At 38.7% G+C, this 24,646-nt stretch overlaps 1 protein-coding gene across 1 annotated transcript in view; it reads left to right on the top strand.

The window, feature by feature from the left end:
• Positions 1-24,646, top strand: part of LOC136747587 (nesprin-1) — a 183,822-nt gene that overhangs the window by 157,804 nt on the left and 1,372 nt on the right. The window contains exons 131-146 of the mRNA XM_066700533.1: positions 3,667-3,829; positions 5,170-5,357; positions 5,738-5,888; positions 6,957-7,139; positions 7,720-7,857; positions 10,234-10,425; positions 10,608-10,953; positions 11,448-11,516; positions 12,696-12,838; positions 14,004-14,130; positions 14,427-14,638; positions 15,256-15,456; positions 16,439-16,567; positions 16,838-17,050; positions 17,194-17,286; positions 18,945-19,003. Of these exons, the coding sequence (XP_066556630.1) occupies positions 3,667-3,829; positions 5,170-5,357; positions 5,738-5,888; positions 6,957-7,139; positions 7,720-7,857; positions 10,234-10,425; positions 10,608-10,953; positions 11,448-11,516; positions 12,696-12,838; positions 14,004-14,130; positions 14,427-14,638; positions 15,256-15,456; positions 16,439-16,567; positions 16,838-17,050; positions 17,194-17,286; positions 18,945-19,003 (2,607 nt within the window). The remainder of the gene's footprint in view (positions 1-3,666; positions 3,830-5,169; positions 5,358-5,737; positions 5,889-6,956; positions 7,140-7,719; positions 7,858-10,233; positions 10,426-10,607; positions 10,954-11,447; positions 11,517-12,695; positions 12,839-14,003; positions 14,131-14,426; positions 14,639-15,255; positions 15,457-16,438; positions 16,568-16,837; positions 17,051-17,193; positions 17,287-18,944; positions 19,004-24,646) is intronic.

Genomic DNA, 24,646 nt, shown 5'->3' on the forward strand with positions numbered 1-24,646 from the left:
GCATTAGCATTTGAAAATACAAACACTTTGTTTTTTTTAAACAACTGCAGGATTTAAAACAATTCGCTGACTCCTGTGGTTTTATGGGTTAAAAGTTTGATATCTTTCGGTTAGTTTTTTGTGCAGCAAAGCCCAAGGCAGGTTATAGAAGTTCAAATGGTCCTGTGGGTGGGACCTGGACTGTATGGATTACTTTTAACACCAGGTCATGAAGTTGGCACCAGCTTCTCACAATGGCAGCTTTTTCACCAGACCTTCACACTCTGTGTGGCTTCTTTTTTTTAATATTTCTCTCCTGTTTTCCTCACAAATTTCATACAACATTATTATTTTTTAAAAAATCCTTTCTTTTCACTATAGACCAGCTCTTCTTCTTAGATATTTGTTTGTTCTAATCTAAACCATCATCATGCCTGGTTGTTGCTTGAAGACTGTGAAATCTACAATACAGTTCAATTTATATACTTGATATGACTTTACTTCACATTACTGAAATTCAGTAATTCAAAATATTAGAGTATTCAAAATATATATAGCCTACAGTACATATTTTGTTCTCCAAACTAAATCTTCCTAAACTTCTAACTTTTAGTAAACTAACCACTGATCATATTATCTTTGTGGTTGTTTTTTCGCCAGAGGTTGAGTTCTCGGAAACAAAATAAATAATTTAGTATCTGAACCATCTGCACTATTTGTATTGAAAGTGACTCTGTGGAGGGATGGTTATGTCTGCTGATGTGCAGCCTGCCGTGGCTTCATAGGTGCCAGAAGTTCATGGATAAGAACAAGATCAAACTGGTTGGGCACTGAAAGAATATATGCAATTTCTAAAAAAAAGTCCATGATAATTTTAGTTTAATTTTAATTTATTTTGTTTTTGTTACAGTAATGTATGTGTATTCAGAAAGAGTGAACCAGGATGATATTTGTATTACTCATTCTGAAATTGATCTAGTTATGTTTGGTGCAGGATAATGTGGAGGCCTGGCTGTTTTTCCCCTAATGCTGTTGGTTGGGGGGCAGGGTGGAAGTGATCTCAGTAAGACAGCTGCAGCCATTTGGCTTTTGGCTTTGTTTTTTCCTGATGAAACTCTGAGACAATTCTCACAGCAAGAGAAGCGCAGTTTCCAAACCTGCACATTCGGCTCTGCAGTGTTAGTCCGCCGAGGAATTTCAGACCACTACTCGGCTGGGGAGATAGTAGTGCGTTCGTTCTGTGCTGACAGTGGGAGCTTTATCTCTGCAGCCTCTGCACTCCGGCATTCCTGCCCTGCCAGCTCGCCAGCACATGCTGATGAATGTAAGTTTTATTTAGAAACATGAACACTTGTCACTCCCAGGCCTTCTCCAATAACATTTGTTTAGAGTGTGGTTGACAAGTCATTCTGATAGCAGCCCCCCTGCCTTTGCTTTACTCTGCTTTCGCGAGAAGGAAGGTCTGGTTGTTTTCAAGAAGGAGGCAGTTAGCCCAAAACCTTTTACTGAGATTTGCCGAGCCTTAAAGTGCAACTCCATGGTGCTGGATTTCAGAACAGACACAATGGCAGGTTGCCGTGACGCTGACTCGGATCTACCAGAGTGTGACTGTGATGTTACCAGGCAGGATAAGATTTATTAATTGTTTGTTAACTGGGGCTGTTTTGGTTTATTTTAACTGCTACTAACATTCAATTTTAATACTTTTAAGTCAGGTTATAGAAGGGGGTTTTCTCCGTTGTTGGTGGAATGTAATATTTATTTCCCCTGATACTGTGGAGTTTGGAAAACTTTGTATTCAGCTTTGCATTAAAAAAAAATGCAAACAGCTGAATGTTTCCTATTTCATGAGATGAGGGACAAATGGTATTGGCTGTTTGTTGGGTTACCAACTGTTCAGTAGTCTTGAAATGAGTGTTCTCAAATACTTGATTCTACATGACTCTGTATTCATGTAGTTTTATCCAGTGATATGAAGAATTATACCTTGGCTGAAATAAAAAATAATAATATATTGATTGCAAAATAAAACTCCTCCTATAATATAACAAACAGTATTATGGATGTACAGTAGTATGGAAAATAACAATGACATTGCATATGCGTCTACTTCCATTTTTAGTACAGACCTTCTGACAGCAAACAGTATCTCTCAAGTATGAACCATATAGTGTCTTGTTACAGGCTTTCTAAATTAACACAGACGTGCTAAATCTGTCATAAGTCACACTCTGAGAATTTCATTACAAATCCCTAACAGACCCAGATGAATTGTGCATGCTAACATTCCTGGAGGTATATGAAAACAAATAGCAGCTCTGCACTGTACTGCAATGTACAGTTTGCCTCTGAGGTCGCACTCAACATAACATAATATTTAAAAATTGTAACATAATATCTTCCAACCTGACCAGCTACTACGAGAGTGTCATCTTTCTTGATGCTTTCCAAAACTGCTCACAGCCTTGAACTATACATTTTTGCACTTTCATTGTTTTGTTATTTAAAGCTATTTAAATGCAAGAAAACTGAACCATTGAACTATTCATAAATACTACAATATATCTAAATTTGAAATACATACTCTCTTTGCCTAGGTATTTTTATTTGCAATATAATACATTTCATTAATAATATGACATATATGTATCTGTGTAACTGCTCAGCAGCCAGATCAGTTTCACTTGCAGTAACCATGTTGAGTGCAAGTTGTGAACACCAGCACAATGTTTAAATAGCAAACATTGGTTAAAATCCAGGTCAGCATATGAAAATGCAATGATATGTAATATATTCAAAAAGAGAATGTTATATGGATATATACACTATAGACCTAATACAATGTATATATATGTACTTGCATATTACTTGAAATATTTTACACTTCAATAAATCTTTCCATTGAAATATTTAATTTGGTTCTTTTGTACTTGTATTTTATAAGCAGTAAAATATAATTATTTGGCACCTCCTTGTGTTAATTTGGCCATTGCAATTGGCAGCAGGATATGCTTGATTTTGTCTCCAGGGATAAAGAAAGTTATATTTGGATAATAAAATTCACTGTTTGACATGTCGGTGTTCCGAATTGAGTGTTGTGTTCTTTGGAAATGGAAGGAAATTTTATTTTAGATTATGAAGTGAGTGAAATTTAAGACGAATAAATAGGACAAACCAACTCTGAAACTGCACTCTATAAGGAATATAAAGTGCAGTGTCATAGTAAATATCAGTCTTGCATTTCAATTATTTTTCTCTTTGCTCTTGGCTTAGATTTCCCTCATGACGGTGCAAAAAATGTTATGAAGCTGATTATATCATTTAATACCCGGCACTTACTCTGAAGTCCAGAACTTGAAAGACAGAATGGTGATCACAAAATATAAAAGATACTGGCGCTGATCTAAACAACTGTTCCTTAGGCGCTTTTAATTATCTATGGCCTGAAACACAGGAACAATCCAAATCTGTACTATTAAGCTATTTTTTTTCAGTTAGGTGAATGAGAGCTGGAGGTGGAATTAATCTTCAAAATATCCCCTAATAACCTACACTTCAGAGTTTAATAATTTACATCCCATTCATGCCTCCTCAAAGCTGGCTGCAGGGCTCTGCTGAGAACTGACAGGTGCTGAATTAATGGATCTGTGGTACCAATGCTTTAAGATCTTCCTTGATCCATCACAGAGTGAAGAAGCTGCGGGAGACGCTGGTGGCCGTGCAGCAGCTGGATAAGAACATGAGCAGCCTGAGGTCCTGGCTGGCTCACATAGAGACCGAGCTGTCCAAGCCCATTGTATACGAGACCTCCGACTCCCAGGAGATTCAGAGGAAACTCAGCCAGCAGCAGGTGAGGTGCACACACACACACACACACACAGCAAAATTGTATTGTCAGCATAAACACATTCCATCTCAAGGTTTATTTAAACTTCCTCAAATATATTCCAGCTAACAGGCACAAAGAAATCACACTGTGTGAGATTCTACCATTCATTGGATATAAAAGTACAGGTTTCACCGGGAGGCTTACAATACATATCTACTGGGTAACACTGATAAAACAAAACTACGCTGTGGCACCACTGAGCTTTGACCTTAACATCACAGCTTTTAAAAGCAAGAGCAGGTTCCTTTTATCTGTATTTGGGGATATGACAGGGCTTCAGCTCTCTGGTATAGAGATTAGTCTATCAATTGTCCTTGAACTATGAGGCTTTTACTCTGCTGTTAGATCACTGTGGGTTTATCAGCTGAGAGTGGCACAATCCAGACATGATGGCTCATCCTGGGAGTATAATCACTATCTAGGGAAGAAAAAGTGATATAGTGGGGAAACAAATGGAGTTTCCTCCGCCAAACGGGTTAAGGCCAAAATAACTCTACTACTTTAATCACTGTTTCTTCCTCTTAAAGTACATCTACAGGGGGTTGTCTGAACTACTGAATTAGTAGTAATGGTAATAGTTGTTGTCTATGTTGTCATTTATTTTCTTTGTAAATTCAGCTTTAAGGAAAGTATTCAGGGGATAAGAAACCCGAGTTTCAAAGCCAAAAAAATCAATCTTAAACATTGGTGAAGTACTGCCAAATTGCAAACAAGCACTTGGCACTGAACAGTTTTAGCTACACACAGCCCTGTGATGGTATCTACTGATCTAGTGTTGAGGAATTGTATTGATTAGGTTTTGGTATTGGCCTTTACACAAGCATGTTTAGTTTGTCTCAAAAGAGAAGGGACTTGAGGAAAAAAAATATTTTATCACAAAACTAGAAACGAAAGTAATGAAAAAAATTAATAGTTTGTTTGTGAAACATATGCATATGTCCAATTCATCAATGTCAAGTTTGCTGCACCTCCAGCATATCACGTAATGTTGTGAAAGATGTTTCCTTTGGTACAGCTACAGCAACTTGCATAACCCCCCAGTTTCCTGTGTTGTTACATAGGAACAAAGAAAATGCTATAAGCAATTATTCCACTTGCATTTCTTCAACGATATGGTAAGCTCTATGCAACTGAAGAAGAAAATAGTTAACAAGGGTTCTCTCTATTTTCCTTTCTTTATATTGGATTATATTGCACAAAGACAGAGAAACATTAATGGGTATTATATCACAGTAGACCATGTTGTGGTGTTCAAAAGAGCTGAAGCAGCCCAATACACCGAGTGTCTTTCCTATGTACAGGACCTCCAGAGGGACATTGAGAAGCACAGCACCGGCGTGGCCTCCGTGCTGAACCTGTGCGAGGTGTTGCTGCACGACTGCGATGCCTGTGCCACCGAGACGGAGTGCGACTCCATCCAGCAGGCCACACGCAGCCTGGACAGGAGGTGGAGGAACATCTGTGCCATGTCTATGGAGAGGAGGCTCAAGTAAGTTGCAGTCACAACCAACATCATGCATCACACTGTCTTGGACAAATACCAAAAGGTACTCCGGGTCTTGACATTTTAAAATGTATTACTGGGTACTTTGAAGAGACATCCTTTCTGGGTGTTGCAAGTACTGTAATGTTTTTTAAATGTAGAAGTTTAGATTTTCTTTTTTTAGGGTAAGACCCTCAACAATCATAATAATGTTCATAATATATTGTTTGTTTGTTCCTTGCTTGCCCTTTTCATTGTCTTACTGGTTTACAATTATAGGTGAGCTAAAGGACCAGAGACTATTGAGATACTTTTGTTAGGTATATTTCATGATGCAGTTCCCATGGGATTTTTCATTTGCATTTGTATTTCTACTTTAAACTCAGGATTGAAGAGACCTGGAGGCTGTGGCAGAAATTCCTGGATGACTACTCTCGCTTTGAGGACTGGTTAAAGACATCTGAGAGAACAGCCGCCTTGCCCAACTCCTCGGGAGTGATTTACACTGTGGCCAAAGAGGAGCTCAAGAAGTTTGAGGTACAGCTGCCCAGTGCCTAGTTGGAAACATGATGCCCCCTGATCGGGTTACTGAGTCCAGTTGGAGCTGGTCTTTACCACATGCCAGAGATAGAACTGACGACTAACAAATTCTTTCAACTAACTTTTCAGTGGGCAGGCTCATAGGGGGTGTGCTCAAAGAGCAATGTGTCCATGAAAGCATAACCAAATAGCATTATGGCAACATTGTAAGTGTATACAATATAACACAGTGAACCAAAAAGTGTATTTCAGTTGAATGAGAAACTTTTAAATATGCTTATGCATATGTATGCATGCAGAATAATAGCATTGTGATTGATATGCTGTGAACTGCCAGAAATGGACATTCAAACTATGCAGAAAACGTTAATGTTCTCTGTTGCAGATTAACACAGTGTTGTCAGGATAATACATTTCTACAAGGTTTTTCAGACAGTATATATGTTAAAACCAACACCAAAAGTAGAACCTAACAGAATGTTTAATCTGTGTTAGGACTGTTTACTAACAGTATAATGTATGGATAAAAATTTGATAATATGCATTGAGCAGTATTCATAAGAAAATGAAATGACCTTTTCTTGAAGATGACACATATCCACACATCTGCTCAGCTGAGCTGCACAAGCTCAGTTCCCAACCACTGCTTCCTTAAATTGCATACACTGGACTTTGTGAGATTTGCTCCCTGACAGATCACAGCCATGCTTTTTGATTATCTATGAAACAAACCCATATGAATGGGAGGATGCTAATACTGTGCTGAATTAGTCTTCTTGACAAATGGCTGCCCTTTACAGAATAAAGAGAATAAATATTTACATTACATATATTTTTGTAGGCACATTCATAACAAACATATTAATGTTTTTTTGGTATTCTTGGTAATCCAACAGTTTGCTAAGATGTTTTAACCTTTGAATGCTTGAGGGAATTTAACATCCTTGAAGGTTATGGAGTAGTAACAGAGAAAAGCCCTTGATAAACTCACCACTTTGTATAGACTTGTTTTTCCTTGTGAAGCTCATGCAGTGACGGTGACCTCTTCATGTCTCGTGACTGCAGGCTTTCCAGAGGCAGGTCCATGAAAGCTTGACTCAGCTGGAACTCATCAACAAGCAGTACCGGCGACTGGCCCGCGAGAACCGCACCGACTCCTCCTACCGACTCAAGGAGATGGTCCATAATGGCAACCAGAGATGGGACAACCTGCAGAAGAGAGTGGCCTCTATCCTGCGTAGACTGAAGGTACTTTTTGGACTCCTGTATTGGCACTCTTATGTCTTTCAAACATATGTGCACATTGATTATCTCACTCTTTGTAAGTGGATCAGGAAAATTATAGCTTTCAACTAGAAGAAAATATGTTTTTATTATTGTATTTTGCATGTTTGTGTTTGTTATTTGAATCATTAACCTGTCACAGCTCAGTTCCCCAGAAAAGTGAATCCCTATAATTGTGTTTTCCTATAATTGTCACTTGCCCTTTGGTGAATGACCCAAAGGATTAATTTCCCTGGTTAATAAATGTAGCTCTTAAGAAAATGAACTATAATAAATAGCTATAGCAGTGTAATCTGTGTCACACTAATCTCTCTTGAGTACATTAGTAACTTGTTTTAGCCCTCATCTCTCGAAGTGAAAACTATATTTCACATTCTTCTAGCTGAGGTGGGGAGCTGGTTTTCCTCTGTGCCTTAAACTTGGGCCACCTGCCCATCTGACTCATTGACTGTGCAGTGGGCAGTCTGCCACAGCGAATGTTTGCTTGAGATGCTCTGTGTACATAGAAATTTGTGTGACATGAGATACGTTATCTGTTGTCCAGCACTTTATCAGCCAGAGAGAGGAGTTTGAGACGGCCAGAGACAGCATCCTGGTATGGCTCACGGAAATGGACCTCCAGCTGACCAACATTGAACACTTCTCTGAGTGTGACGTCCAGGCAAAGATAAAGCAGCTCAGGGTAAGGGAATCATTTCTAGGGGAAGAGTATGTTTAATCATATACTGTACGGCACACGTTTCTTTGTTCTTCTTATTGGTACCTAATTTGTATTATTTTTAACTGCTCCTTGGTGCATTTGATTTTTAAGATGGTTTCTTAGAATTCCTATTCAGTACATGGTAATCTTTCAACAGCTTCAAACTGTGATGCTGTCTTTATTAACTTGTTAATGTGTGCACTAGGCCTAACAATTCTATACATGTTTCCAATACATGAAATGAGGCATATTTGCAGAGTTTAGTTTGGGTAATGGAAGTGTGAAGATGGTAATCTGTCATTCAGAAATGTATCCTGTATATTGTCCTGCCATGGCCTCCACTGTCAACCCACTATATGTATTTATTCCTCCTTAATGCAATGTTGTCATTAAAAATTAAGGTTTGACAAAAGTAAGGTTGCAGGCTTTACATATGCCAAGGAATTATACGTTTGTTTTCTGGATTTTGCAAATCTGCCTCTTAGTTTGGAACTAGGCTTGATCTTCTTTAAAGGCAAAGTGATAAAGGCAGCACATTCCTTTTGTAAGTGCTTTTTAAAAAGCCCTATACGTACACATTTTCCATCCAGATATACACCGATCAGCCATAACATTATGACCACCTGCCTAATATTGTGTAGGTCCCCCTTTTGCCGCCAAAACAGCCCTGACCCGTCGAGGTATGGACTCCACTAGACCTCTGAAGGTGTGCTGTGGTATCTGGCACCAAGACATTAGCAGCAGATCCTTTAAGTCCTGTAAGTTGCAGGTGGGGCCTCCATGGATTGGACTTGTTTGTCCAGCACATCCCACAGATGCTCGATTGGATTGAGATCTGGGGAATTTGGAGGCCAAGTCAACACCTTGAACTCGTGATTCATCAGACCATGCCCCCTTCTTCCATTGCTCCGTGGTCCAGTTCTGATGCTCACGTGCCCATTGTAGGCGCTTTCGGCAGTGGACAGGGGTCAGCATGGGCACCCTGACTGGTCTGCGGCTACATGGCCCCATACGCAACAAACTGCGATGCACTGTGTGTTCTGACACCTTTCTATCAGAACCAGCATTCACTTTTTCAGCAATTTGAGATACAGTAGCTCGTCTGTTGGATCGGACCACATGGGCCAGCTTTCGCTCCCCACGTGCATCAATGAGCCTTGGCCGCCCATTAATCGCTTTTCCTTCCTTGGACCACTTTAGATAGGTACTGACCACTGCAGACCGGGAACACCCCACAAGAGCTGCAGTTTTGGAGATGCTCTGACCCAGTCGTCTAGCCATCACAATTTGGCCCTTGTCAAAGTTGCTCAGATCCTTACGCTGCCCATTTTTCCTGCTTCTAACATAACAACTTTGAGGACAAAATGTTCACTTGCTGCCTAATATATCCCACCCACTGACAGGTGCCATGATAAAGAGATTATCAGTGTTATTCACTTCACCTGTCAGTAGTCATAATGTTATGGCTGATCGGTGTATCTCTCCACATAAATTCACAAACAGTGTTTAATATCGCATGCCTTTGTTTTAAAATAAGTTCATTTATACGTTTTGTAGTCTGTGATTAAATAGTTTTTTTCAGATCCATTTCCCCCTAATTTATGGATGATCAATAGAGCTAAAAGTGTTACAGGCATTCCACAGGAGGTTTGTTATTGTTTTTAAACCACTCTACTTGAAAAGGTTAAGTAAAGCTTGAAATGCTATAAAAAAAATATATAGTGCAGTGCATTTTGCTCACGACTCGGGCCCTTCAGATAATAGCATAGCATTAAAATCATTATTTTAAATGTCAGTTGTGACTCATGTAAGACTTGTATGCTAACTGAAAGGCTCTTTTGAGAAATACTAATTCCACTTTAAAAGTCTTACAGTTCTTAAAATATATATTTTTATGGCTATTTTATCAACGGCAAAATCGAATGCCATTTTTTTATAAACATTTTCTTTAGGGATGTGATTTGTTTGTACATATACAGGTTCCATGCTGTCCATGTTTAATTTAATTTAGCTAGATTTACATTACACTGTAGATTAGTATCATAAAATTCACAAGGGACTATGATATAGATAAGCCAGTGGCAAGGTGGTCTGATGAGGGAACAAGTGAATATATCATAAAAGCTAAAGGAAATGCTGACAGAAGAAAAAAAAAATCATGCTTTTCGTCTGAGAAGCTTGGTGCACCTATACTTGTACAAAAAGGCTGACAAGTTAAAATGTCCAAACAAAACTCACACAAAAACTCCAATTGACTTACTTGCAAATCCTTTACAAAAGAAGAGCCTTTTTCATCATTAGGCTTTGAACTTTGTGTTTTGTGGCTCACAGACTCTTGCTTGTCTCTTGTCTGGTCAGGCGTTCCAGCAGGAGATCTCTCTGAACACGGGCAAGATCGAGCAGATCTTCCGCCAGGGAGACGTGCTCATCGAGAAGAGCGAGCCGCTGGATGCCACCGTCATCGAGGAGGAGCTGGAGGAGCTGCAGAGATACTGCCAGGAGGTGTTTGGGCGAGTCGAGCGATACTACAAGAAGCTCATCCGACTGCCGGTAAACAGCAAGAAGCACGACCTTCACACTGGGGTCAATAGAAGTAGTATAAGCCAGCCTCTTTTTAAAATCTTGTTTAAACATGTTTTAGTGACTAATGTTAAAGTAGGGCATCTGTAGGTGTTTGATGTGCAAAATATGTCAACAGTGCGTGTTGATTCTGATTCTAATGTCCTCCTCAGCTGACGGACGACGAACATGATGTGTCCGACCGGGAGCTGGACCTGGAGGAAGCAGTGGAGCTGTCCAGCCTGCCCTGGAATGACAAGTCAGCCGACAGCCTGCTCTCCCCGCAGCCGTCCTCCAGCCGCTCCACTTCCATGGCCGCCCCCATGCGGGCCGAACGCTCGGGCCGGGACACCCCAGCCAGCGTGGACTCCATCCCCCTGGAGTGGGACCATGACTACGACCTGAGCCGGGGCCTGGAGACCATGACCAGGGCCCTCGCGGCCGAGCAGGGCGATGAGCCCCAGGGCGACGAGGATGACGACAAGGAGTTCTACCTCCGAGGAGCTGCTGCCCTGACAGGTCCGTTGCATCCCGCTGCTCTCCTTCCTGTTGTGTCTGCCCACCTTCATCTTCTTCTCCGTGGGAATTTGGTTCATAGAATCATACAAACCATATATTAGAATGTGCAGCATGGGACAGACTGCACCTGGGGTCTCGATTCGATTGAGCGCACTGTAGTTTTATTTTAATTTCTTTTTTTTTTTTTTTTTTTTCTCCATTTGTGGATTACGGATCATAAATGTATGTCTAAACTGATTTATTAAAAACTGTCAACCAAACCATATTGCACGATGTAGAACAGCCAGAACGAATCACCCGCCTTCTTGGATTCTAGGATTCCTGACTGAAACAACCTTCAGTGCAGTAAAATAACTGATTAAGTGTAAAGAGTGAAATTATAAAATATCTCTGGCCTTGGACTTATGCACATAATTGGTGTTGCCTTTTCAGAGTCCCCAAGGTAGGGGTTCTGTTTAGCTTTTCAAATGTTGCTTGTATTTCTTTTTTCCCAGATGTAGTGATCCCAGAGAGCCCAGAGGCCTATGTAAAACTGACAGAAAATACATTGAGATCAACCTCTGGTAGGCAATCCTAGCCAAAGCATGCCCCAGTATGAAAGGATAAAATATCCCTTCAAGTCTGATCTAACATTCACTGATTCACTGAGAAGATAACATTTCTCACTTCACTTAATCACTGCTTGGGAGTCTCACGGAGAAAAAATAAAGTAACCAGGAGAGTTTCTAACAGCCTCTTTACCCTCAATAACAAAAAGCTTTTTCAGTAGTAGCAAATCATTTATGTATGCACTGTGTTCCCTAATTTGCATTTCATATGTGGTCAGGAAGTTGAATGCTGTTAAAAAGGGGAACGATCACGCTCTCATTTGTGTTTGTTGTCGTTTAGTCATCACTGGATCTTCATCTCACTTTGTCACAACTAAACAATGTCCTCGCCTATTCACTAATCCACAGCTGCTTTGAGTGACTGTATTAATGCTTCTTCCCTCCTCTAAATATATATTCTTCTAGGTTCAATTATAATGTAACAGAACCTTGAAATGGAGTAAAAACTTTTTTATTTTAAAGAATAAGATGTTAAGTAGACATGATGTTCTTCTATTAACCAACTGGAGCCTTAAATCATGTTTTGGGGGGGGATACTGCATGGGTGTGTATGTATTTAATCCGGCTGTGACCATTTAACTTGAAACAAGCAATGTGTTCCAATGACCTGGATATATATTGACAGGTAGGATATTGTCACGGTATAGATATCTCTAATGCATTATAGATTTCAGTTATAGTGTTGTACACAGTCAGAGATACTATTATATAGATATGTATACACCTAGCATATTTCAATATTGACCATAATTTGTGCCAGGCCCTGAAGAAATTGTGTTAATTGAGTTCAGCTGATATACTAAATTTAGGCCTCACTATTACATGAAAATTGAATCATACTGGGTAAGAATTCACCCTGGGTACGGACAGGGCAAGCAAGAAAATACATATATAAAATAAATAAATGCAGTATTGCTATCCTAAGTTAAATAACCCTAACTCAGAATCACCTTCATGCAATGTCATGTTTCCAAGTGCTCCTGTGGGTGTTCGAGCTACAGAGGCATTGCTACAGATGTGTGTTATTGGTGAACACATGGACTTTTCATTAGTTCTTGGCTTCTATGGCTGCATGTGTTGCATTCTTTTAATTCTGACAATTAAATAATTGATCAGCCCTGCATTTTTTCACAGGTGAGCCCGGCTCCCTGGAAACACACATCAGGCAGCTGGACAAGGCTCTGGACACCAGCCGCTTCCACCTGCAGCAGACGGAGAATATCATCCGTAGCAGGACCCCCACCGGCCCTGAGCTGGACTCCACTTACATGGGATATGTGAGTACAACTTCCTACCGGAGACAGTTGGGTTTAAGACTAGTGTAGTATGCAGCTGAAGTATAACATCCTTTCCTCCCAGGTTTTGAAATCCCTACAGTATCTTTGAAAGACATCACTTAAAATCAGGGCTCTCGAACACTGTACCTTGTGGGCTGTAGTGTCATCTGGTTGTCATTCCAGCTGGAACTCTAAATCACTGAATCAATCTCTTGTTTTAATCAATGAGATGTATTGTTTTACGGCCTGAAAATAAAGTGAAATTGTTTTAATGTTTAATTTGTTTTAATTCAAGACGCAACATCATTTGCAGCTTATAGGGAAGTGTTAAATCCACTCCGTTAATGAGCTAATCAGTCCAATAGGAAATGGGTTGGAACAAAAGGGAAAAGACAAGCGGCCCTCCAGGGACTGAGTTTGAGAGACCTGCTTTAAAAATGGTAACCACAGCTGCCTGGCACGGTCCTGGAAACAACAAACCAAAGCAACATTACATATTATTTATACTACAGTATGACTGAAAATCCTAAGGTGTCCCATACAGAACAAATATATAAGATGCAACATATCTTGAAAGTATGTTTTATAAATACAAAGCAATATGCAACAATGGGCACAGGAATAAACTGAAATACCTTTTGAAAATATGAAGAAAACTATTTTAAAATATATGAATGTGTAAGTAAATATATTTCAGGCACACAACAATCTGTAGTTAAATAATTAAAATGTAGGTCATTGTTGTCTGAAATATATGTATTTCTAATTTCTTATTTACATAAAATTTCTCAGTATATTTTTGTAGCAAATTTGTATTATTGTAATATACTGCAACATAGTTTTGGGATAAGCTTTGTATTTATTTTCCATACGGGATGCTACTAGTGTTTGTAATTGAAAACTTCGTCTCTGTGTGTCAGTTCTGTTACTGTGTAGTCTACTGACTCAGAAATACAGACTGATTTCCTCTTCCTCAGCACTGGGTTTACTTTCCCCTTGGCAGGCAGACCGTCTCTGTGGGTGAACATGTTTAGATTCACATAAAGACCAAGGCAACTGATGCCAAGATTTGAACCCCTACCTGGAGCCAACTGTAGTGCTGGAGCAGCATGTTGTGTAATGTCAGCGTAGGTCTTGTGCCGTAACTCGGTGTAACCTCTTCCAGATGAGGCTGCTGGGCGAGTGTCGTGGGAGCATTGACACGGTGAAGCGGGTCGGGTATAAACTGAAAGAGGAAGAGGACAAGCTCTCTGGGTTCATCAACCTCAACAGCACCGAAACACAGACCTCAGGTGAGAGACGCTTCCAACCGCTCCTAACTCTGCACATACACTCCCTCTCATCATCTTGGGTTGGCACCAAAAAAACTGTGAACTAGGTAAATGTATTGTAGGTTCACAATGGTGTTAATGTTGCTTCAGAGCTGATCACACGGATAGTAGACAAACATAAAATAAGACTCTTTTCTCTACCTTGTTTGGTGTTATACTTTCAGGCATGCAATTTAATGTATCTCTCTAATTCTATTGGGGTTCCTTGATCCTTAATGCCCTGGCCATTAGTGATGTGTGTGTCCCGGTCTCCGCAGGTGTGATCGAACGCTGGGAGCTGATCCAGGCCCAAGCCCTCAGTAAAGAGCTGCGGATGAAGCAGAACCTGCAGCAGTGGCAGCAGTTCAACTCTGACCTGAACAGCATCTGGGACTGGCTGAGGGAGACGGAGGAGGACCTGGAGCAGCTTCGGCGGCTGGACCTCAGCACCGACATCCACACCATAGAACTGCGCATCAAAAAGCTCAAGGTGGGGTCTGCAGTCAGGGGAAAGATGACGTTGGAAAGAGCTGTATGAACTTTACTAGCATTCCACAGGTTCTTACTCCCTCTAATAGAATGAATGATCAGGAAGGCAACTTATGGGGGCTTTTTGTATTCATAATCAGAAAACATAAGCATTAAGTATGTTACAATAACTTTAATAAACATACATACTGTAAGGGCTTCAGTAAATCCTTTACTCGCTTTGAAAACTCAGGTGGTAAAAAAGGTGGTACATATGTTTCTTCCTATGTAATTCCTACCAGATGTTTACTGTACTGTCTGTTCTGTAGTTAAAGGGTTGAGGGGGTGCATGTAGAAAACACAGAAGGGTTGCTCTGAAGAGGAGCCAGAAATGAATCCAGTCTGACTGCAAGTCAACAAACTATAAATAGCCTGCCCTGGAATTGCTATAGACCTAGTAGCCTACAGCTCACCCTCTTCACGGTCCCCAAATAGCTGTCATCCTGCCAACCTGCCAGTGTTATTACTTCGCATTTCTACGGCCTTCATGGCCTCAGCACTGAGATTGTGGAATTGGATTGTGGAAGGCAAGTGATTTTTTGGCACCTCTCTGATGTCCCTGTCCCTGTCCCCCTTTAGGAGCTTCAGAAAGCTGTGGACAACCGCAAGGCCATCATCCTGTCCATCAACCTGTGCAGCTCAGAGTTTATGCAGTCAGAGACCGAGGAAGGACAAGAGCTGCAGGAGCGCTTGAGCCAGATGAACAAGCGTAGGGACCATGTTTGCACCATGATGGAGGAGTGGCGTGGCTCGCTGCAGAACGCCCTCATGCAGTGCCATGTACGTCACCACCTCTTGTGACTGCTACTATAAGATGCATCTCACCAGCAGCATTGATTTACATTTCTAAGACATCCCCCAACCACACTCACCCGACACGACCAAGACCTCAGCAATAGACATCTGGTAGACCCAGGAGTCCCAAATACTGTCCATCATGTCTCTCCAAAATTAAAGGCGGAAGAATTACAGAGTCTTTTACAGACTTTTGATAGTTTCCAATGTGTTTCTCTCAGGCATTCACAGAATTCACTGTTTAATATATTTTTACAGAAGACTTCCAAGTCCTTCTGTGCATTTGTAATATATTTCAAATACAAAAATGCTTTGATATTTTCCAGTTAAGCAGAATTTCTATATCTAACTTATACTTGGTGATGCATTATAAAAAAGTATGTATAATATATATTTTTTTAGATTAATTTATAAAGTCCTGTATATACAGCATACTTCAAATTGTCATTTCTTATGACCTTTAAAATGCTCTTAAATGAAAATAGATTGAATCATACAAAGTTGATTTGGTCTGAAAATAATTAAAATAGGCTTAAGGCACTGTATGAAATAGTAAGTAAATTACAGCTAGGTGTTTACCTCAAACATCTGCCTTTACTTACTTTTACTGAAGGGTGTTGAATTGATTAAATGAAACCATAGCATATAAATTAGCGTAATGCATATACATTTCGAATGAAAAAATAATTATAATTATACTTAATCTGATCCAAGAGACAGTTGAATGAGGAAACCATTGGACCAACTGGGTTTCTTACAAATCCCTTCCAAAAAAAGGTTTACTAATAAAAACCTGTTTATTGATGGCAATTTCCTTTTTAACCTTTGTTTATGGAAAATTTATGAATATGTGACTTTGCATTAATTTAGTTGTATAAACTGAAGCAAATGCAAAATAAATGTGGTTATGTGGTCTTCACAAGGGTTCACTTACAACTTAATCTTAACCTCTCTGTTGTTTTTGCAGGATTTCCATGAGATGAGCCACGGACTCCTGTTGTGGTTGGAGAACATCGACAGGAGAAGAAATGAAATCGTTCCTATTGATTCCAGCCTTGATACAGACACTCTCCAGGACCACCATAAAACACTCATGGTAAGCAAGGCCAGGAGATCATGTATCTTTCAGTGGAAAGTACAATTTATGTGATTCAGTAATAAAATCTAATCCGCAATCGTATGCTGATTTTATGCTGATCTTATGCCCTTTAGCCCTTTTTCCAAACTGTCGAACATTAAACACCTTTTACCAGGTTGCTAAGGGCTGTGCTTCTCATAACCTAGTTGTCGGTTCCTTGTTATTGCAAATTGAAATTGATAACCAAGCAAATTGTGATGCCTTCTCTTTTTTCCCTCTGACCTCCAGCAAATTCGGAGGGAGCTGCTGGAGTCGCAGCTAAAAGTGGCTTCTCTGCAGGACATGTCAAGTCAGCTGCTGGTAAACACAAAGGGCACAGACTGCCTGGAGGCCAAGGAGAAAGTGCACGTCATCGGTAACCGCCTCAAAATGCTGCTTAAGGAAGTCACGCCGCACATCCGTGAGCTCGAGAGAGTGCTGGACATCACCAGCAGTCAGCAGGTGAGCGTGGTGCTCATGACCTGGCCCCGGGTCCATGCAGTGCCAGTGAAGGACAGCTAGACTGCCTCCCTGTTCCCTGTCACTTAGTGCCCGCTGTGTTAGATGGTCCTTTCATCCTCTTGTGTTCTGTGCGTCCAACACAGGACCTGTCCTCTTGGTCTTCTGCCGATGATCTGGATACCTCTGGGTCCCTGAGCCCTGTCTCTGGAAGGAGTACCCCGAGTCGACGCCGATCGGTAACGTATACTCCTGACATTCTCTCTTATATCCGTGTGGAGGGAGTGTTAGGTGACAAGCTGTAACACATCACCAAGCCCTGAATGCCCGAGTAAGGCCAAAGTGACCCCACCACACAAGAAAGCCTTTATTGCCTTTCCTATTCTATCTATACCTTCCCTCCCCCATCTCCCTCCTTGCATGGTGTCTCTCCTAGAACAAAAAAGCAAAAGTCCTAGTGCTGCAGATTTTATTATTCCCTTTTTGTTCAAGTTCTGTTGATTAATTTCGATTCAATTTTCCTTAGTTTCTAAATATATTGTTTTAGTTTAACCTGTTAATACATCTGTAAAATCTGTCTATTAAACTTTGGTCTTTTTTAAATTGATTTTGCTACATCCACTAGTCTCCTTTAGATCCTGTAGCAAAATTCTCAAGGAAAACTGGCTTTTCAATTAGTCTTCATATAGGGCTAGCAGGAAGGGAGCAGGGATCTGACAGATAATCAAGAGTTACATTCACAAGAGTGGTTTGTTGCAAGGCACTTACTGTACTTAGTAGAAAAACATATTAAACGCACGCATATCTAGATATCTTAGAAGGTGCTGGGTATCGAAAAAGATCATGTAGAATAAAAAAGAAATACCCACACACTTACTACAGCTCCAAAAAATAACAAGTAGTTATTTAGTCCATGCTTCACAGGTTTTAAGCAATGTTTCGATCTACCAGAGATCTTCATCAGGATACTTACTGTGCTTAGAAATGCACATATGCAAAACAATGCATATACGTAAAATAAGTACAATAAGAATATTCAACTAGCTTATGTTAAGAATTGAGTTTAAACCTATAAGAATGATTTTGAATGCTGAGTATTCTAAAACATAAGAATAATGCTTTGTTTTAGGATTTTATTTTTGTAATGTAAATTAATTAAGCATTAATTATCATTAATACATAATTTGAAAACTAGCAATAGTTCTTTTTATAAACCAATGCAGTATTATTAATCAAATATACACACTAACTTAAACCCTGAAGTGCAATTTAAGAATATGATATGAGGTTGATATGCAGTGATTTCCAAGAAAAGTGATAAAGCTTCTTTATCTGTGGGAACTGTTCTAAATTGAAAAGTATTATATTTGACAAGTATCTCTGTGATTTCCTAGCACCCTAAACACTTTAAAACAGTCCAGTTATATTTGTGTCTCTAGACTACAGGCAAGACCAAATCAAAACGTTGCCCTACCCACGAAATAACAAATCTTTACCCTATTGCAGTTTAATGTATGATTAGAAACCTCTTTTTACTTATAAATCAAATCACAATAGGGGAAAACTTCATAACTGGCCATTCACAGATTTGATTTTGTCTAGCCTTAAGTCAAATACAAATACATACATATACTTGTAAGCAGACATGACTAGTACAAAGCAGTACTTAATTTTATATACAAGTAACATTCAGAATAAGATATGTATTACTGATGGCAACCAGCTATATAATCATATGTAAAGACATTTGAAAAGCTAGTTTCCTTGTTCTCATGGGTTATCTTTCACCTCCATTTGATTTTGTTGCTGCCCTTTTTTGGTTTCTTTCATCGGTAGCTTGTCTTTATTTGCCTGGACTGAACATTCTCTTTCTTTACCCCCTGTTCATTGCAAACAGCCACGGGGCAAATGTAGTCTCTCACAGCCTGGACCCTCTGTCAGCAGTCCACACAGCAGGTACCTTATTCTCCTGGTTTCTAGAACTCAGAGAAGATAATGGAATTCACACATGATCCATGTTAGGGGTTTAGGGTCACTAAGTCTGGGATGTTGCCTCTGTCATCCTTTACATTTTATTGGAAGAGGCATGAAAGTCAGTCTGCCTAATAAAACAATATTGTACATTGTACACACACACATACATATATAACATATAAATATACACCACATTTTTCAAATTAAAATATCAATTAGATGACCTTCATTGACTAAATTAAAATTCAACTTTAAAATGAAACGTTGAACTTTAGTCACGTAAAACATCTTAGATTATGTGTAACGGCTATTAAGGCTCATGGAAATGGATCCCATCATCTTCTATAATTCTAGATGCTACATAGAGGCTAGGTAACAGAGTGGGTATCTACTACATATGGGTATCCCTCTCCCTCTATTGAAAGTAGGCTTTCTCCTCTGCTTCCATAATCCTTGGCTGCTTGGTATTGCTGTCAAAATGCTGCTTCAAGTACTTGTCTCTGTCCATACATTTTTTCCCCCTATTTACACAAAATATTAAAAATCAACCTTTCTACAAATGCTTTTTTTTAATCCACTAGGTGGCAGAAGTAGAATTCTAATACTACTTTCCTTCAACTATATTTTTCTCCCTAGTAGCCAAGCCAACCGCGTCTGCAATGAACAATGTTACAGCAGAAATCTCACACGTGTTACGTCTTTTCTTCTCTCACTAACAATGCACCATCTTCTTTTCAAATCTGCCATGTAAGGCATGTCTTTAGGGTCTCCATTTTTGAACAAGTGTCTGGGTGTACTTTGGTCGTTGTCCATAACTTAAATAAGGTTTTCCCACCCAATATTTAGATCAACATCATGGGTGGTGTGGAAATAAAAGACATTTTAGTATTTAAATTAAGTAGGTGCTAATATACTAAGTAAACAAAGGTTCATATGCTGACGAGGAACATTTGACAACAATATTTGAATCAGGCATTTGTCATCACTGACTTCCAGAGAAAATTGCAGACTAGCACACTCCCCCAAATTTTGGTTATCGTGTGTAATGTTGCTATATGCACCGTATCAGTCTACTGTACCTTTTAATTGTATTTGAAATCCATATAGAATTTAATATAGAATCTATTTTTTTCTCTACTTTTTGATAGTTGAGACACATTTAGGGTAATTCAGTGTCCCTTTATTGTGTGTGTTCATTTGATTAAATGTATTATTATTCCATTATTAAGATTCAAGATCCAGATTCCACATGTTAATATTAATCTTGGCCTAAATCATTTAATAGTTTTAGATTTATAGTATTATAAAACCTATTATTAAATTAATTAATATGTGGGGGGAACACAATTAATTATGTAATTTTAACACAAAGACTAAAAGCCTCGTTGCTGTTGGACAGCCTTTCAGCATATGACCTTACTGAAATGTTATCTTACAGCAATAAATTACCCTTGCTTTATCTTTAATAAAAATGTCAGTAAGAAATATGTTTAATTTGATTAAACTGGGAACTGGGAACTATCCCATGCACAACTGAACAGTACTTTAGGATATTCAAATTTGATTGTAATTTAAATCAAAAACCTGAATTTGAATTGTTCAACTTCAGACATTTTTATCAGAATTGCTTGTCACTATGTTGTGATAGAATTTAAATTGAAAAGAACACATTTAGATTATTGTTTTAATGTCTAACCATGATTAGAATTGTACTGACCACTCAGTGAAAAGGAGCTCTTCTTGAAAACCCATTCATTTTTGTACATTTGTAGTGCATTTCTTCATTGCTCACACAGTTTATTATTAGCTGAGTAACAGATTTGGGGGTTAACTATTTTGTATGTTCATGCATACTTTCATAATTGAATCTCTGGAAAAAAAGACAACATAAATCATAATGTTACATGTGGACTTACCAACACTTGAACATTTTAATTAACACTAACAAAACTTGCCTTCGATTGTGCTAGCTTCTGCTAAACTTCAAGCATGTTCTTGGTTGGCTTTTTACTACTGCAATAAACAGATACTAAATGCACTGTGTAATTGAACGACACACAGCTAAAGACAGCTAATTGTTAGGCCACTGTCAGCAGTTCGCAACTTGCTTTCCAACCAACATTTAATACAAACTCTGCCGCACACGCATCCAGGCCTGTCAGCTTTTATTAATACATGTGTTCATTGTTACATTTGTTCATTACGTTAATATTGCATTCTTAATTCTGACAAGCGTAGAATATCAATTTTGTGTAGCTGAATGGCTGTCAACATTATTTAAACTTGCAATTCAAGTGGAGTGTGGTGTGTTTGTAAATGTACAATGTAATTCTCATCAAAAACGTTCCTGGGTGTTTTTTGTGTTTCTTATTATTCTTTTATGAGCCTCCGATCAGCATGCTTTGTTTGATCTTGCATTGGAACAGTGGAACAGTTCCTGCAGTGCACTCTAAATTGGATGAAACGCCTTCAGTGGCCAAGGCAAGGTCTGAGATCAGAAGGAGCCTTTAAGCAGGTTTCAGACAGTAAAGAGGGCTGTGGTAAAGGGTAGTGTAGATCTACATTTTCCAGATTTTTTCTTCTCTTCCTTGTTACCAACAATGCACTAAGTCAGTGTATTGTTTGGTTTTCAGTGTTGTCATTGTTTCTGATACCTACTTCAACAAAACCATCCTTTTTAAAATAGATGAAGCATTATGATGTGAAGATCACACTGTTTCTGCTTTCTCATTACCTCATTCAAACCATGAGTCTTGGGGCCTAATTGAAAAACACCTCCTACATATATTATTCATAGTACCAGCCCTACGGAAAAAGGTTGAATGTGTTATTATCATAACGTTACAGAATGCAATTTATTTTTTGAATTCTAAGCTATATTTTAAGAAGCAGGTAGGGGACTGTGAGCCACTTTCCAATCTCATCAATTCAAAGAACACAGATATTAGAAACAAGGAAGAAATTATCCGCTGAAATTCATCCCACACTTAGGAATGACTGGAATCTAAATCACACATTTCTAAGTGTGCTATCTAACTAATTTTCGGCACTGAAAGTAATGGTACCAATCTGGCAGAATGTGCAAGGTTTCAAATTATTGAGCAAAGAAATATAGTAATTCTCTCATTTTGTCTTATGTAAGTACTTAGTTTATATGTAACATTTAAATATATCTATTATTTTAAGATTATTTATTTTTTAAGATCGGAGGAGGCTTTAATCTGTGTTAATGTTTAGTTTTAAACTAATTGGCCTTTAGTCAAACACTACAGTTTTTTTGTCAGTGGTGGCTGTACAAGTTTACTAGTTGGGAGATCATAAGAAGGCATGTTTGCCTCTGATGTGTGAATTGAGCCGTGCAGCAGTACTTGGTAGGTACATCCTTATTGGTTAGACGTTCAGAATCCAGTCAGGTAACAGCCATCTCCATGGAGATTAGAGCTGCTGCTTTTAGATCGAGCTGCCTGTATTTACTTATGATGCTCAGTTGTAGAGAGGGCAGGACAGGACACCGAGAGGCAGGGGAGCTGCAGTCAGACCACTTTAACTCATGTTTCTCCAAGTTCCAGTGAGATGATTTGTATTAAATAAGCACAAGATCTGAAAATGTTCCAGAAAAATGTTCATGAAATAGGCCTATCTGTTAATACCAGAAGGACTCTCTCTCTCTTTGTACAGCATTTACATACAATGATATACATAGATACAGAGACATTCTATTACAATGTATGATTTTCAATATAATAATAATTGTTAACATTTAGTTATTCTGGTTGTTGTTGTTATTATTATTATTATTATTATTATTAGTTAGTTATGCTACGATAAAATCCCAAATAAGTCGAACTTGCATTCCACGCTGAAGTCTACCAAACGTCTATGAATTATTCAGATATATTGATACTTATTTTACTTCATATCGTTTCCAGGGAAAATCCTGTGAATCATTTTCACCTGAATAAATAAGAATTTGGAGTCTGTGTCAGAACGACCTATTTTCCTTTTTCTTTTTTTTTCCTCCATAAGACATAATTATATTCCCTCATAGGGATGCATTTTAACAAGCTTTCATTTAATAAATGTTTGTGAAGAGATTTCTTGATGGTTTATTATAACTGCACAATCATCCTGCAGCTGCCCACACCTCCATCTGGCTCAGAGCTTTTTATTAATCCTGAGGGTCTCGTTAATCTGCTGACCTGGCATTCAAATGGTGGGAGTATTTGTGGGTCCCCCTTTGCTGGATTTCCCAGTGTCTTCAGCCCGGAGACATCCTGTTTCCTGCCTCTCAGTCAACAGGCAAGACAAGGGAACTGAAATGCTTTGTAGGAATCCATTTATACATTTTTCCCTGTGAAGAGCTTTTTTGTGTGATATTTAGCCAAGAACTAAGGTTATTTCAGTTTATGTTTTTCTCACAAAAATTTTAAAAAGAAAACTAAAAAAATAGATAGAGGTGAAACACAGATAGATGGATAGAAAAAGTGAATACATAACAAGTGCTATGTCAATGTAAAGCCTATATAAACTGCAAATATACATTGTATAGTCAGTTCTAAACTGTAAACACTGTCTTAGTAATACTGTCCAGTTTCAAGCAAGATAAAGAGATGTTCTGTTTTACAAGGGACAGTTTTATTCTTTATATAAATGTCTCTTCCTGTAGTTGAAAAATAAGACCAGTGAATTTGAACTAAAGAGCTGAAGCTTTTACATCTGACCATTTACCTCTTGTCATTTGTATGGACCAAGCTCAGAAATCAACAGAAGCTAGTTGCATCTGAGTGCAAATTACTTTTATGGTGAGTTATTCCTCACACACACACAAAAGCAAGAAAAGTAATTTCATATTGAGAGAGTCTACCTAGTGTGAATGCAGTTAAAGCACTGTGTGTACCTCTTGTTCCTGTCTCTGCCTCATTAACTCCTGATCTAGGGCATTCCTGGGCATTATAAGAAGACATGGTACTTTCAAACAGTACACAGTGATGCTGTTAAACATGCCTTATCCCCTCCGTACCAGTTTAACTTTTTCAACCTGTTTATTTTTATTATGATTGGGGATAAACCACATAGCTTAGTAACGATAAGTCTGATAATTACATGCAGAAAAACTAGGGCCTGTCCAAATGAAGACTGTTAGGAGTACTGGAGTAAAAGAGGTAATATCCTAAGGAACTAAAGTGCTGTAACGAGAAAAAACATCCCATTCCTTTTCAAAACATTGAAAGAAAAATGTGATTTCCTTCGATTAACAAGGAACTGTGAAAAGTGTAGCTGTACAAAATTCACTGCAAAGTAACTGTGCTGATTCCATGCAAGATCGAATAATACAGCTGAAATGGTAATTGCAGAGTGTTGGTAACATTTTAAATTATAGTAATATCATTTTTAATATTAAAACTAGTATAGTTTCAGATTTGTTTGAAATGTTTAATGCAAATATAGAAGCATTTAATTGTCTTAGTCTGCTATAAAAGTGGTCTGCGGTTGAATGAAACAAAATTGTTAAATAGCAGCCTGCGGTCTTATACTTTGGAGTATTTTGCAAAGCACTCATTTGATGAGTTTGGTTGCATCATCTTTTCTCGGATGCGTGTCTTATGCATGTGTTGTGAGCCTTTG

This window comes from Amia ocellicauda, chromosome 1, assembly GCF_036373705.1.
Source record: "Amia ocellicauda isolate fAmiCal2 chromosome 1, fAmiCal2.hap1, whole genome shotgun sequence".
Classification (NCBI taxonomy): Eukaryota; Metazoa; Chordata; class Actinopteri; order Amiiformes; family Amiidae; genus Amia; species Amia ocellicauda.